This window comes from Colias philodice, chromosome 11, assembly GCF_061535455.1.
Source record: "Colias philodice isolate Cphi_HAF_F1 chromosome 11, ilColPhil1 Martin Lab GWU primary, whole genome shotgun sequence".
Classification (NCBI taxonomy): domain Eukaryota; kingdom Metazoa; phylum Arthropoda; class Insecta; order Lepidoptera; family Pieridae; genus Colias; species Colias philodice.
The window spans coordinates 10,808,528-10,824,848 of NC_143096.1; the positions used below are offsets into that span (position 1 = coordinate 10,808,528).

The window sequence follows — 16,321 nt, forward strand, 5'->3', positions numbered from 1 at the left end:
AAATATTATGAAATACCTCCTTAATTTTCTAAAATTAATATTTTTTAAATTGTACTTAACTATTAATTTAATGGTGTTATCACAAAAAGCAAAGCTTTCATCACTACTAACTATATAATATTATAATAATATGTAGATATTATTATGTTTCAGTGGTTAAGGACTTCACATGAGTTTTGAGACAAGCATGAATATCCACACCACCTAGGTAATTAAACGGACGCCCCTCCGAGAAAAAATAATGTAAATTTCAGTAAAGAAATACAATTATAATAAGAAAAGATATAAGTATGAAGACGTAGGTTCGTCATTAAACAATATTTTATAACGAAAGTAATAAAGCCTTTAATTTCATCTTAATTGCAGTCTAAATTGGAGAAACATTACATTTACCTTCAACTTTCAATAATGCGTAATAAGCCGACTTGAAATTTACCTTTCCATTGCATATTATGAAATTTAAATTACGTGGCTCCACTCCTGTTGGTCGTAGCGTGATGATATATAGCCTATAGCCTTCCTCGATAAATGAGCTATCTAACACCGAAATAATTTTCCAAATCAGACCAGTAGTTCCCGAGATTAGCGCGTTCAAACAAACAAACAAACTCTTCTTTATAATATTAATATAGATTAGAAGAAACTTCGACTCAAACTTCTTCTTTTAACTTCGAGAAGCCACCGAAATGTGTAGGTAATGTATGATGTTAGCAACGTTAAATACACTTCGAAACAAATTTATTGTTCAATTTACAAGAACTCTACAGCAGGTAAGATGAATGAACTTTAAATGGATATTTAATATTCGCATTAAAATGACCTTTAAGCCCACAGCGTAGAGAGCAAAGTCGACTGAAATGTTATTAATATGTGTAATTATACACGAAAAACGAATATACTAGAGTTCAAAATAAACTGTGTTGTGAGTGTCTTGAACATATGGTTTCGTGTTATAAATTAGCTCTGATTCAGTAACATCTGCTAGGAATTTATTTTAATTTAGACTTCACCTCACAACAAATTACAATATGCAAAGTGCTGCATTTTATTAAACGCATGGAATTATTCAATACAAATTACTTTTATTAAGAACCGCCATGAAGTGTGCTTTTTTGGGCATGTAATGAAATGCATATAAAAATTAAACGATTTTTCAAAGTGTTCAGTCTTTCGGCCACTCACCTTTTTGACATAGAGAAAAGAAACAACAGGAGCATTATGCACATAAATTATAAAAAAAGCATTCTTATTTACACTGTAATAAAATCTCTTTATGAGAGGTTACTCTTTTATTTAGCAAATATAAAAAAAAAAACAATTAAATCCCAAATTATATATACCAACATCAACAAACACAATCATTAAACACTTCATAATTTGCAATAGTAAAACACAAATTAAAGTGCGACGATTCAAGCTTACCACGACGCGGACGTCTTGTAGCAATATTATTTTTCGACAAGCTCATTTTTACATAATGGAAATAATACTGTTTTAAGACATCATAGTACGGAGGCAGAAACTAAATCAAGCTTCCCAAATAGACACGGTTTAGAACCATTATCATACTGAAATATGTAAATACTCACAACTGCCGGAGAAGTTCATGGGATTTGTGATCGCGTCGCAGCGGTCTATACTGAGCGCCACTAGAACGTATGTGGATGCATACATTACTACCGCCTGGAAAAGGGGTTTAGTATTAAATTAAATCAATACCTAGCAGAATTTATTGAAGTGAAACTTCTTTATCGGGGTAGGAAAAAAATTTAGTGTAACATTTTTCGTTACGCGCCATCTTTTTCTTATCCCTACCACGCGTGATTCGACGTATTTCTGTCAAGTTGCATATAGTAAATTATTTTTTTAAAATAAGGTTATAAAGAAGTTTCACTTCTTACGTGTGTAGACTAGTACACGCACACATTTTTTTTTAATATGTTAATTGCATTTAATGTTGTATAGAAAACTATCAACAACAACCGTCGGTTTCACCTAAATGTTAAAGGCAAATTCAGAAAAGAGATGTTTCAGGAAAGAGATGTAAAAGTATCATTTATGTATCACTAACTATACTGTGTAATAAATTACTTAGTTGCCACACGAAAGAGAAACAAACTCACTTTTGCATTAGTATATTTTTATATATTTTGTATACGAAAACTAAAAGCAATTTAAGGGCAGTTTCACAGTGTTTAGCTTATCTATCAGTTTGAATCAGTTACAATGTATGTCAATCAAAAACTATCAAATAGGCTTTCAACCAGAGGTGAAAATGGTGAAATAAATAGACAGAGATATGTCTTTTCTTTTACGTATAATGTAAATGGGGTGATATATCTGCATTCTGTATCTTTTCTCAAACACGCCCAGTCATTTGAATTTTGGCTTACTAGATGTTTGTTTCGGATTTCTAGTGTCTTTTTTTTAATGGTAACTTTTATTTCATTTCAGTGTTAAAAAATAAATGTATTTTTAAGAGAATTATTTCAGAACCAGTAAAAATGTTATCAAAGATTTTAAATAGAAGGTCACATTGAATAACGAGAAAATAATAGGCAGTCGTTCCGGAAAAACAAATATAAATGTCGAAAAATTTAAGATCATCAAAACCTTTTCAGTTTGAAACGCCATTGCACTTAAAGAGTGATAAAGACGGTAGCTTTGAAGTCCAATTAGAAAACTTAAAGTAATCAAAAACTCTGATTTCTAATTTAAATTTACAGTTAAATATTCTTATCAATATTTTAATTCTCTCTGTTTTCCGTCCGTCCGTTATTATTTTCATTACAATTCCTTTTGAGTAGCTTTTCACCAAAAACTGTCATTTTTACACGCTTTATATTAGCTTCACCTGTATGTTTGTTTGTAACCGACTTCTTTGTAGATTTATTGAGGACCGATGACAATACACTAATTTGATAAAATTTTCTATTTTTTATTTCGGTTTTCTATAAAAAGCGTGTTTTTTAGTTTTTTTAAACTATTATTATTTAAATGTGCGTGTTATTATTTTATTTCAATTTATATCCATACGAGAATATTTTGATTTGTCAACGATAACTTTATCTTTCTCTTCAAAGTATCAAGCCAAAATAAAAAATGATGACCACATCGAGTAAAATTATTATCTCGATAATAAAACCTAATATCCCTTATCCATATTTAAAATTATCCAGTTTAAAATTAGTAACAAGCCAGGTTTACTAATTTGAATATTTACAATAAAGAGATTTTCTGGATACTAAAGCTTAAGCTGAGTTATAATCAAGTTATTTAAATTAGTTATCAATATAAGTATGGAAATTATATCAATCATTCATTCAAGACAAAGAAGAATGTTTTTGACAAACCGAAGACAAGTGGATTTTTGTAATAATTGTTCTAGATAATTTTAAATACTTATAATATGCTTTGAATTTCATACTAGAATATAAACCATTACCAACCAACCATAAGGCAGACGCTTTATCATAAACTAGTTTAACGCCCGCGGCTTCGCCCGCTTTGCCTAAAACCTAATAAATTATATACTAAAACCTTCCTCTTGAATCACTCTATCTATTAAAAAAACCGCATCAAAATCCGTTGCGTAATTTTAAAGATTTAAGCATACAAAGGGACATAAGGACATAGGGACAGAAAAAGCGACTTTGTTTTATACTATGTAGTGATTTAGGCTTCGCCCGCGGTTCATGTTTACGTTTTCTCTTCAATAAGAAACATCTTCATACTTCAAGGAATATTATAAAAAAAATAATTATTGAAATCGATTCAGCCGTTCTCGAGCTATGCGCTTACCAACACATTTTGATATTCATTTTTATCTAATAGACATTAAGTATAAAGTAAATTTCAAGGGTACACCTAGGGGATACGTATTTTTTAGACAAACTGATTTACTTAGAAAACAATTTACATAAAGTAGACATTTCGTTATCTCGTCTATTATGTTGATTTCAAAGTGTACTCTACGTCTCTTCGTCTTTGACAATTTATTCATAAAAACTTTTCTTGCGAAAGTAAAACATTATTAAGGACTAGGTCGAAAAATACCTACACTAATCATACTTTTCGTTTTGCTCAGAAATTTATTAATATTACATTAAATAGAAATAAACCTAAATAAATTAAAAAAAGGGGATATTACAAATTACCTGTAAGAATTTCACAACTTTACACATGAATTCGCCGGCCAGCCAGGCTATCGTGATCTTCTGTACGATGTCCACGAACACGTATAAGAGACCAACCATGAGATCTGCGAAATAAAAAAAACTATTAGAGCTATTATAATATATTCTATATATTTTATTTAATATTAAATTAACGGTGCGTTTAGTACAAGGAAAAACATAAAATAAATAGGATCTACTGAATGTAGTATCAAATTTTACGACTTTTTAATTTTATGACATAGGTTACTAAGAACTATAAAAATCAGGAAGATTGGATGGTAGACACGTCAAATTATTTTTGCAAACATATTAAACTTTACAATAAGCACAATAATGATTTATTAAAATAACCACAGTATAAAAGAACATCGACTAACATTGAAAATTGCGCATCGCAGTTTTTTTATCGGTTCGCACAAAAATATTCTACCGTTTACATCATCATATTTATATTATGGCTAGTTTACACATAATCGTATACGTTTTATCTTTGGCTAGCTTCATAATATATATTACATTCAAAATTATAATTTAAAAATGATTATCACGTCTGTTTTTAATAGTGAAAGTAAGGATGTAGAGTCCTTAAATTTAAAAAGTTATCTTCAAATCTCATGTGATCCTATTGAAAGAATAAAAAACAGTACATAGTAATAATAAATCAGTCAAAAATAATAAAATAAATATAAGCATAAGCCGGTTTTAAACCGTATCTCCAGGCTGCTACTCTATAATTTCGCTTGGATACAAAAATAAGAATATTTTTCATATTTTCTTGAGAAATCACACAAAATTTGAAGATATTAAACTAAATATTCAAATACAATAAAGAAATTTTGCTTACGGGCAAAGGAATCATAATAATATTCACGTATTTTGTTTTTTTTACAAGAATAAAAGATATTGGAAATGATAGAAGGAAGTCGAATTCAATTAATCCAAATAGATGTCCAAATATTTCAGTATTTTGCGTTTTGTATATTTTATTATATTCAGTAATTTGTTTGGTTTATCGAAGTTTTTTTTCTATTTGTACTGAACTACACGAGAAGGAATCAATATTACCAAAGCCAAAATAATTTAAACTAAATAATATGAAACAGTTAACAAAAGTATCGTTTTATTTTCGAGACAAATGTAACAATACAGTGTCGATGAAGTTTGCGGTAGGCTTAAACATTTTTACAACGTACCTACGCTGCTCAAAATAAACTGCTTCTGTTTACATGCTGAGTGAATCTTCGAACTAGTCATCTGATAATCTTTAATACATTGTAATAAAGCGTAATCTCGTTTAAATTTTATAAATAATCTACTTTGGACAAGGGTTTTGTAGTGACTGGATATTAATGAAGCGATGAAAGCACGTCAAAGAGAATGCTACAATGTTTACGCGCTGTTTAAAATCATACTTCCGTATGGCAGAAATGTTTTTCAGTTTTTGATATGCTTTGAAAACATGAAAGCGTTTTATAATACATATTTTAAGTAGCCACGATAGTTAGCTTGTAGTTTATGACGTGTAAATATTTCTCCGCACGATTATTTTTCTCGTACGTAAAATGTCGCTGTCAAACCGAAGATAAACACGGAATTTCAAGTTCATTACAATTAGTATGGACGACATCCAGTTTCCTGAACCACACCACCTACGCCAAAAGTTCATGAAATGTCAGTAAGCAGTGAAAATATTAAACGCATGATGGAATTGTATCCGTTAATCGAGATTAAACTGTATTAATCGAATGAGCGATCAAAAGCGATCATACGTTGTGTATGGCGAAGGCATTGAACGCTCAATTTCAGTCACATTGTTGGATATTATATCCAGCTGTCATGTGCTTGCTTTATCAGAATCGACTCGATCGATTGTGATTATCGATTTATGCAATAACAGTGTAATTTATCCAATTATTGTTAAGATGGCTAATATTATCTTGTTTTACCGCTAAATTAGGTAATGTTTTATGCAATTATTTACGCAGTATGTATGATACGTTGGTTAAATAAATATTCCTGGCAATGTTACATATTGATATCTTAATATAACACTTTTAAATAGAAATCGCTACAGCCATTAAAATTACGGTAACGGTAGAATGAAAAAAATAAATGTTTGAATGTGATCTCTACATAGTGAGCATCCATAACTTTGCTCCTGTGATATCATTTTAAATATATATTATTATTTTAGGTGATAATTTATTGATGCCAGTATTTTATAAAATAAATCCCTAAAATTATATTTCGGGATAGTAAATTGGCAAACCCAAACAATTTAAATAAACCTATGTTTTGTAGGGAACGTGAAATGGAACGCAAATTATTGTTTCCCCCAATTAATATAAATTATTGCCCGATGATAAATGCGTTTCCGCATCCCGTTTATAATTAATTTATTGTGATTAAATTAGACAGCCGCGGTTTGTATCCCCGTTATTATTTGTTGTACATAATTTGGCAAAAAATTGACGATGGAAGAACAAAAGAAAATCGTTCTAAAATTATTCTGGAAGTTTTTATTGATGTAGATGAGTGGGAACTGTGAAGGTGTTTCTAATTTAAATCTGGTTTGTATTAATATTTAGTATGTAAGTATATATATGAAAAGTTTGTTAAAATTATTCTTGAGATGTTGTTTTTCGTTTCTTTTACGTAGCGATCTATTGTATACGATAAAATAATTACGTGCAGTTTTAAAAAGGATTATAATCTTACCATCTAGCCCTATTTATGTGTAGTTCAATTTATAATTGAAAACAATGTATCCGATTCATAGCCTACACCTAATAATCATGTATAATAATAACTAAATAACCATCTTTGCGAGCAACCATACTCCATAAATTTTATTTTCAAACTGCAGAACATTTATTTCACTTAATTTGATGCAGACGACTATAACCAGACTGTAAAATATATCATCCGTCTTTTGGGAACTATAAATCTGTGAAGAATTCGCGTTCACACTTTTATGATTGCAACTCAAGCGTATAAAAGTAATCAATTTATTTATTCCAGTCCTATTATTATGAGTGTGCAAAACTGTCTAAAAATGTTGATATGTACACGAGCTGCATACTATTTTTATTGTTATGTGAATTTTATTGCTATTAAAAGATTTATTAAGATCATTTTGCCTATTTTGCTGTGGTAAGTAGACTACTGTTTCTTTGTCTCAAAATTCGTGTCTTTGTCGTTGCGTGATAAAATAAATATAAACAAAAGAAGAAAAAATTCTCCGGAATCCTATTTTTTTTTCTATTTAACCCATTATAATCCTAATGGACGCTACAATTACATGCTTTTAATATCTAGGTGGTCTAACACAAGTCAATAACTGCGTTAAAAACAACCGACTTCAAACTTGCACTTGCAACATTTACAAATACAGACAAAAATGCTCATAAAATAAAAACTACTGGGCCTATCCGAACAAAATTTTTATGGGACCAATTCGACACCATCCCGCAGGGAACAAAAAAAGAATCACGTAAATCGGTTCAGAAACCACGGAGTAATCGGTGTACATACATAAAAAAAAAAGAACATACCGGCCGAATTGATAACCTCCTCCTTTTTTTTGAAGTCGGTTAAAAATGGGTGTAATTTTATTAAAGGTCTCTTAATTTGGAAAGTTCTCTGTGCCGTTAATTAAGGTGAAAGGGCAGAATTACCTATTGTCGTTTTACGTTTTAGGGGTTATGAAATTGGAGGCTCACTTAAAACTTATATTTGCATATTTATTGGATGTGATATGACTATGCCATATTATTTCACGCGTGCTTGTTTCACTATATTCTGTTAATGGATTCTTGTGTAAATTGTAATATGAGAATTTATTCAAAGCTTAATGGAAATATGGAATAGAAAGGTTACCCGTAAGTCTTAACAATTTCTTCTTCAAATAATTTATAAATCGTAAGAACTAAGTTATAAAACAAAAATAACATTTTGTTTGCTTATAACTTATAAGTTAGATAGATTTCAGTGTACATACCTACCTACATATCATATTAGAGTCCACTAAAATTACTTACAAAAATCACCAGATACCTAAATATTAGGTACATGGGATTTCTCCCACCATCAATAATCTTAAAATACCATACCTACACTATTTAGTACATGTAATTGCTTTAACATTACCACGTACCTGCAATAGCAAGCTGCATTATGAAGAAGTTCATTCTGCTCTTCCTAGCATTGGTGCAGAGTAGAGCTGCTATGACTGATGCATTTAGAAGCACGATCAGGAAAAACAACACCCACATTACAGGAAACTGGATCGACTGGAAGGGAAATTATTGGTTAATAATTAAAGAAATTAAACAGCTTGATAATGACGTACTCAGTTTTAAATGAGTACCTACTAATCTAAAGGAATATTTTTGCCAGTAAATTTCTTCATAGCATAACGTTGTTCGCTTATAATTATATTGTGATTGCCTCATTGATAATGTTTGTATGTCAGGGTGTGAGAATCGACAAATCTTTCGAAGAAGCTGATGAATCACTGGATTTACAATTTACTTAAATAAAAAATGTGAAATAGTTGTGCAAGAAATTGACCAGCTTAGACATATTAGTACCTAGTTTTACATAATTACAATTGTTAATCGCAATAGTTAATATTTGTAAAAATAAACACAAAAGTTTATAGTTTATAGTTTTGTATTACAATAATCTTGAATCACATAATATGTATAATATTATGTCTTCGAGTTATGTCTAATAACATAGAGACAATCCAAATATGTATATTAATATAGGCTACTATTTTAATGTTTAATTCGCGACCGAAGCTTCGAGATAGAACTATTATGGTACCCTCAGCTTAATGAGCCTAATCTAATTAGATGAAGCTGGAAGCACACTCAAATCCAACTTTAGATATTGATTGACACAAGGAACCTAATTATATGAATTGTTGTTTAAAATTAGTTTTGCGGAAACAAATTACGTCATATCCAACTTATGACAATATGAGGTTTAAACTGAAAAGTCATGAAAGCAATTAGTAAAAAAGTTAAATTTTTACCTTTGAAATTTGAACGATTAATCACAGTTTTGCGAAAGCTTTGAATAAATTAAACTCGGTTTTCGCTGGTAACCTTGCAGTTTACGTAACGTTCATAACATTTAGCCAAGCACTATTGTCATACTTTAGTAATTAAAACAATTAGTCCGTTGAGTAAGGATCTCAGGGAAAGGTATAGTGGACCATGGAAGTGTGGTTTTGACAACTAACAGTCCGTTTAGATTCATTAATTAGGACCCTTTTTGCTTACTGCTGCTTTTGACAGTGGTTCTTGGAATTATTTACTTCATGTTAGCATATTATGACATTGAATTGAGGTAGTTTTTGGCATTTTAGAGTGCTCTATAAAGCTCATGGATAAATTACTATATCTCATTATTTACGAAACTCGCGTTAATATTTAAATAACGACTAAATTCCTATATCAAGTCTCTCATTAAAGTCTTATTTATTCGTATAATAAAAATAAAAGTTAAAAGAATAATAGATACAATTAGTCACGATGTTAGAAATCACTTCCTCGAAAACATAAGCCCATGCTTAAAATAATGCAGTCAAATGTCACGTAGAACTAATAATAAACCACTTTATAACAAATTTAAAGCGACTGATTTATTATAATTTGACATTAATAAAATTTACAGCCACTTCTAGCTTAATCGCAGACAGTTCGCTGATAGATGTCTTTATGATGCCTTCATAAATTACTGCGACTATGTCTATTTCTAAAGCATTTGAATCTATTACACTCACACATAGATCTTCTACTAACAAGGTACACTTGTACCTTTGTGCATATAACACGTACTCATACAAGCGTGTACCTACATAATATTACGCGTCTGTATGTGTGCGTAATAAATGAATATAGTTAGATTTATTGTGTGACATTTAACTGAACGCACTGTTACTCCTATACATTGTCATAATTTACGGTTGTCTTTTGTTTGATTTAACGTGATGATTGTTATATATTCGACCCGACAATTCGAACACTTTATAGCGAGCGAGGTCACAGGTATAACAATATCAAAAAATCAACATCTTTAAGGGAATTTTATCTAAGCGCTAAAAAGCTTTAATGTTTCAGTAAATTGTTGAAAACCGCAAGCCGAATGTGTATAATAAACTTGCTATTTAAATTTAAATACGTTATAAAACATTTATTTCCAAATATCAACGTCAATAAAATAGCAAATGCTATTAATCACGGGAAATATATTAAATAGAGTAACACACCGTGAAGTCAATAACCTTTATTGAATGCCATTTTAAAAATAGCCGGCATACCCGATTTTCAGATATATTTAATTCTGTGTGTACAACTCATTTGACATTTATAATACACGATAAATAATATATTTATTAGGATAATATTTGATCATATTTTTGAAGGGATTATAAGCGCAAGTTACCAAAATATTCCTTATATTTAGATCCTGAAAATATAAATAAATAAACTTGAAAAGATCCTGAAAGTATAGACATATTAACAGTTGCGGATATGTGGGTTATAGCCACGTTAAAATGTCTACAATTTTAATTATACCATCTAATTGTTGATTGATTTAATTTGAGTAATATAAAAAATCATGCTTTAATTATACCAACTGCAAATTATACTCAAATGCAAACATAAAGTGTGCTTATACAGAAAAACGCGTAAGAAGTAATTGCTCTCATTCCCTTTTTCATTACTTCATACATATCTTTTCATAACCATAATGTACTTAAACATGACGCTTTTTATAATGTAACACTCAATCTCATTATTGAATCACCGGGGTTTTATATGTATACAATTACAAGGTTTACAGTATACATTTAAAACAAATAAAATATCGTGTCGTATCGTATAAAGCGTCTCAACGGCGCGCGGTCAACGATAAATTTCAGCGTATTGACAGCTATACAAATTACAAACGCATGAAGAACTGTATACGTGCCAAAAGCCGCGAACCGCTTATTGTTATAGCCATTGTAAACCACTTGTTTGCGACATTGTATTTGTATTCTCGTAAATTATTTGAGAACTATTGTACTATTATATTCGGATACGATGCATCAAACAAGCATGATAGAGCCCTCACGAAATGGGAATCAATTTAAAAAGATTTCAACGTAATTTAAAATTATCCATATGGTATCTAAACGATAATTATCAAGCAGAAGTATTACTACATTTGTTTCTATTACTTTATTACCCATAATATAAAGATAGCCTAATAATTTTATATAACTCAGTGAACCCGCTAACTATACGCATTAAGAAGAAAGTTCGAATCTATTTATTCAAACTAACATGAAACAGCCAACCCTATTACCATATTATTAAAACAAAGCACGACCATCCAATCAACTAATAAACAACGTTATCGTACACAGTGAATCTATTAAAAACACTTATCTGCCGTGACGACAGAACGGTAACAGGCGTCCATTACACGATTAAAACCTTTCAGCCTGTTGATAATCCACCTGAATGCGTGGGCGCGATTTACATTACGATATTGCAAGTATTTGCCTCTAGTTTCATACTTTGTATTGAGATAAACAGTAACTAGTCTCACGAGGCCCCGGCCCCAAGCGGTGGTTGAAAGGCAGCAGAAAGCGCTGTTTTGTAATTCGGAAAATGTTAAAAAAATACTAAGATATTAGAAACTTTAATAGGTAATATTCCTGGGCATTTCTTATGTATGATGTGTGAACACGTAATTGGTATAAATGACGTTTATATTATTCTAGCTTTCCGCCTGCGCTTAAAACCTTCCTCGAGAATCACTCTATCTATTTAAAAAACCGCATCAAAATGTTGCGTAGTTTTAAGGATAGGTAAGCACACACAAATGTCGAAGAGCGACTTTGTTTTATACTATTTAGTGATCACTTTCATTATAGTATGTTACTACATACTTGTACATAATATGCACTTTTTTTTTCTTTTGAAAAACATGAAAAACAAGGCCATGTTTCCAGTCGGCCGTAGGCGACCCCGCGCGACGACGCGTTACGCCCCTGACTAGGCTTCGTTTGTTTAATCAAACTATGGAGATGCTGACTTTTTTGGATAAACTACTGCCGCTTAACTAAAATGTTAAACAAATGTTTAAGCTATTTGTCGCTGACTTTCTTGTTAAACTACGAAAGTTTGATTGCTTCATATATTATGCAATATTATTACAAGGCAGTTAAAAGTAAAATGTATCTATTTTTAATTGAAATAAATGTCATTCATTGAGCTTTAAACGAATTAATGTTTAATATAAATATTAACGATAAAGATTAAATGTTCCGAGACACCATATAGGTAACAATATGAAGTGAAGTATGAAAAGCTAGATTTACTTAGTTACCCCTCGACCTAATAAAAGTGATTAAAAGTACTTACGTCATAAAAATAGTACACATTGAGATCATTTGAAGTGTTACTGCTGTTGCCTGGATAGATAGTTGTGACCAGGGACCGGGGCGTCGACCCCGGCATCTCTTCGAAGAGGTCTGGCTCCATTACCTGTGATATAAAAATACATAATATAAGTATAGATAGTAAGTAAAAACTTAAGTAATTGGTTTGCTTACGTTCTGTGAAATGGATAGATTTCTATAAAAAAAATATGTATAAGTGTGTATTGATACTAATTACAAACACAATTTAATTACCTACCTTGTAATAATTGTTAGATAACTTCTATTAAACAATATACGCCATACCTACATTATACGTATTTCACGTAATAAAAACGAAATATCTACTAATTATTTACATTTATTACGAATATTGCAGAAAGTTATAATGTGTACAAATTGTTGTCTTTTGTTTTTAATTAATAATTTTTTCAATTGATCTAAATTCAAAATTTAAGAACGCGTAACTTTTTTTTTGCTTGCCAGTATCAGTATGTTCGCGCGGCGTTGCCAAAATAAATAACACCATAATATATAAAAAATATAAATAATCATCAATTAATTTTAAAAATGTTTTTGCATATTTAATAGATAAAGTCTATAATATCTAAGCATAAAAATATGTGATCATGTTTTTACTTTTTAGGTTGAAAAAAAAATTCAACAACGCGCCAATTCCATTTGACCACAGATTAGCTATGACGTGTGCATCGATTTTTTTTTTGCGAGTTGTGTCTATGGCTGCCGGCTGTGTCAGTTCAATTATTTATTGCCTATTAAAATATAATTTATTGTAATGCTTAAATTTCCAAATATCTATATACTAATTAATAATAGCAATTTATTTTATAATAATGATATAAATAAATATAATATTATTTTTTATTAACGTTATTTTTTTAAGAAGCGCGCTTTTTTTGGACGCGCGTTTTTAGCGCGCAGTAGCCAGGTTTTGCTATCAAGTATGAATATAAACTATAGAACAGGTACGTAATATAAAAATTACTTTAAATATTAAACAAATAATTTTATCTACAAACTAACTTCCTGAACATGGGTGCGTAAATTTTTGGAATCTGACTTAAAACGTTCAATCAACTTTATCAAATGTTTCATATTATTATGTAAGTAGATAACATGATTAAATATTTTAATAAAAGTTATCTATCGATAATTATTGGATCTTTTCTATATTAAAAGTAATATTCAACGGTAAACGTCCAGCCCGCGGCGAATTTCAGCAACTAATAAGGGAAGAATGCCAATAAATCCAGACTTAGTTCACGCTTGAGGAAATATTTGCCCCAAATTTTAAATCCCTTGGTCTACGGTTTTGGACTAGACGTTACTTTACATTTAGACGTTAATGTTCTAATAAATTAACGTTTACGTTTTAATCAGAGAGTTGAATGTATGAATCAATGAAAACAGTACATTTGGACCAAAGGAACAGATAACTATACAAAAGTGTGTCCTTTTGACACTTATGACCTAACATAGTTACATACCTAAAGACAGGCAGCCTTATCTCTAAAACAGCGATCTCTTCCAGGCAACCTTAGAGAATTATGATTTACAACACTAGACATAATATATTGTGCACACTTAAAAATATCTTATTGATTGAGATTCACAGAAAATGTTAAAAAATGTTTCATTACAACTTTTTCGTAATAGATCCCATAAAAATTCCCCCACAAACGTAATTTTTATTGTTTCCCGAAAATATCGTAAAATAGGTATACTTTGATTAAGATTGAAATCGTTTCATTGTTTATGTTGCAAGAGATAGGTACGTTGGTTGAAACATCTCGAAAACACGTCGTAAAATACGCAATCCGTAAAATAAGTATTAGATTTTATCGATAATTATAATTTTTGTGGGACTTCCTCAAGCTATGGATATAATCGGGTTTCTATCTTGTATCTTATTGGTGAATATAGATAAGAAAGAAAGAAAGAAAGATCATACAAACAGATGCGGGGTATAATATAACTCGAACAATATTTTATAAAAAAATATATTCTGATTTAAAAATTATTCTTAATTTCAAATAATTCATCTCTTGGTCTATGGCACGTTTTTCATTTGTGTAGTGTTTGTGTTCTTAGTTAAAATGTTGATACATGTGCCAAAATATGCCTGATTTTACAGTACAAAATTTCTGTTAAATACCAATTCGCTAGAAAACCATAGGTAGAAAAAGTTTTAAATTCTGCTTAATTCGAAAACAGAAGTTCTCTGGTAAAAATCAGAATAATTTTATGCTTGAAAGTTTCAAACATCTGGCAATATTTTTTCAATACCTACGTTTTATTTATATATTTAGTTAACGATTTCAATGCCTACGATTTAGTTAACGATTCCAAACTTTAAATCTGTTGCTCAGCCAAACATGAAGTATAAAATTAAACTGAATTCCATCTCAGTTTTTCATACTACATATTTGCAAACTAAAATATTTCCAAGAATAATTGGAAAACTTTCAGTTGAAAAGTAGTTCCCTATTTATATGTCAGTGACAATAATTTCTTATGAAAAATGTTAATGTCCTTTTTGAAATACGGTAATGCTCGTGGAGGAACTTAAATCAAAACTTCTTTGAGTTAATATTTGAGTTCAATATTCTTATGGATATCACGATTGTTTTAAATGGCAAACGAATTTGTTATTAATTTAGATTATGATATTAGATTTGAACAATGATATATTAAAAATCAATATTTGATTCGATTAAAAAACAATGAAATTTCAATAAGTGCCGATGGGGTACGCGTGTATGACACAGGCTATTGCGTTTTAGCATGGTTTTAATCTTGTTTTAATCAACTGAAAATGATAGGATTTATTTTTATGTGAAAACATTGTCTGTGCTTTTTTATAAACATGATATTTTAATAATAAAAAAAAACGTGATAAGTATAGTATTCACTATTCATATATTTGTCTTTTTTTCATTCTAAATAAAGAGTGTGTGTGTGTGTAATATTCATATAGAAATATTATATATTATATACTATAGGAGATTCAAATATTCTTCGCTCAATCGACGTTCCTCTACAGATTTTATCATACGATACTCGTTAACGTAACGCAAAATTTTATTATAAAAAGGGCCAAAGACATAAAGTAAGTTCTTTCTCCCTTAGGACCTTCTTATTTCTTAATTTATCAAAGTCAAACCTGCGTATAATAGTGGTATTACTCTTAATGAGACCAAAAAAAGCTAAAACTATCTAGATAATCCACTACCATTAAGTAACAATGGACAATGGACCACGCATTTTCTTTTTATGCGAAGGCCAGCAAAAAACAATCGTTAGTTCCTCTGAAATTTATGTTAGCGACATACAAATTACAAGGGTCTTTTCGTATCATGTAGCAGTAAATTTTTCATAAAAAATATATGATTATTAGATTATGATGTCCATATAATTAGATTTTGGAACAACCTTTCTGTTACATTTTTCTCGTTTCGCGTTAAATAAAAATGGATTATAAAAGTAAGTTTTTAAATCATTAGCTACTAATTTTTAAGGTTCATTCTTGTACCATCTTCAATATTAAAACACATTAAAACACACAATATAACTATAGTAATCACAAACTCAACTTAACTCAATTTACCTTATTTATTTTTTGTAATAAATGTATTTGCAAGGTATCCCTACTTATAGTACCTACTTGATAAAGTAA

The 16,321-nt window shown here is 29.9% G+C and overlaps 1 protein-coding gene and 1 long non-coding RNA gene across 2 annotated transcripts in view; both read right to left on the minus strand.

Annotated features, from left to right (window-relative positions):
- Positions 1–16,321, minus strand: part of LOC149484873 (uncharacterized) — a 174,955-nt gene that overhangs the window by 117,598 nt on the left and 41,036 nt on the right. The gene's annotated exons all lie outside the window — the stretch shown is intronic.
- LOC149484876 (cardioacceleratory peptide receptor-like) overlaps positions 1–16,321 on the minus strand; it is a 78,816-nt gene that overhangs the window by 8,898 nt on the left and 53,597 nt on the right. Inside the window, exons 2-5 of the mRNA XM_089701212.1 lie at positions 12,608–12,730; positions 8,335–8,470; positions 4,158–4,261; positions 1,590–1,683 (exon numbers count right to left, since the gene is read on the minus strand). Of these exons, the coding sequence (XP_089557338.1) occupies positions 1,590–1,683; positions 4,158–4,261; positions 8,335–8,470; positions 12,608–12,727 (454 nt within the window). The 5' untranslated portion in view covers positions 12,728–12,730. The remainder of the gene's footprint in view (positions 1–1,589; positions 1,684–4,157; positions 4,262–8,334; positions 8,471–12,607; positions 12,731–16,321) is intronic.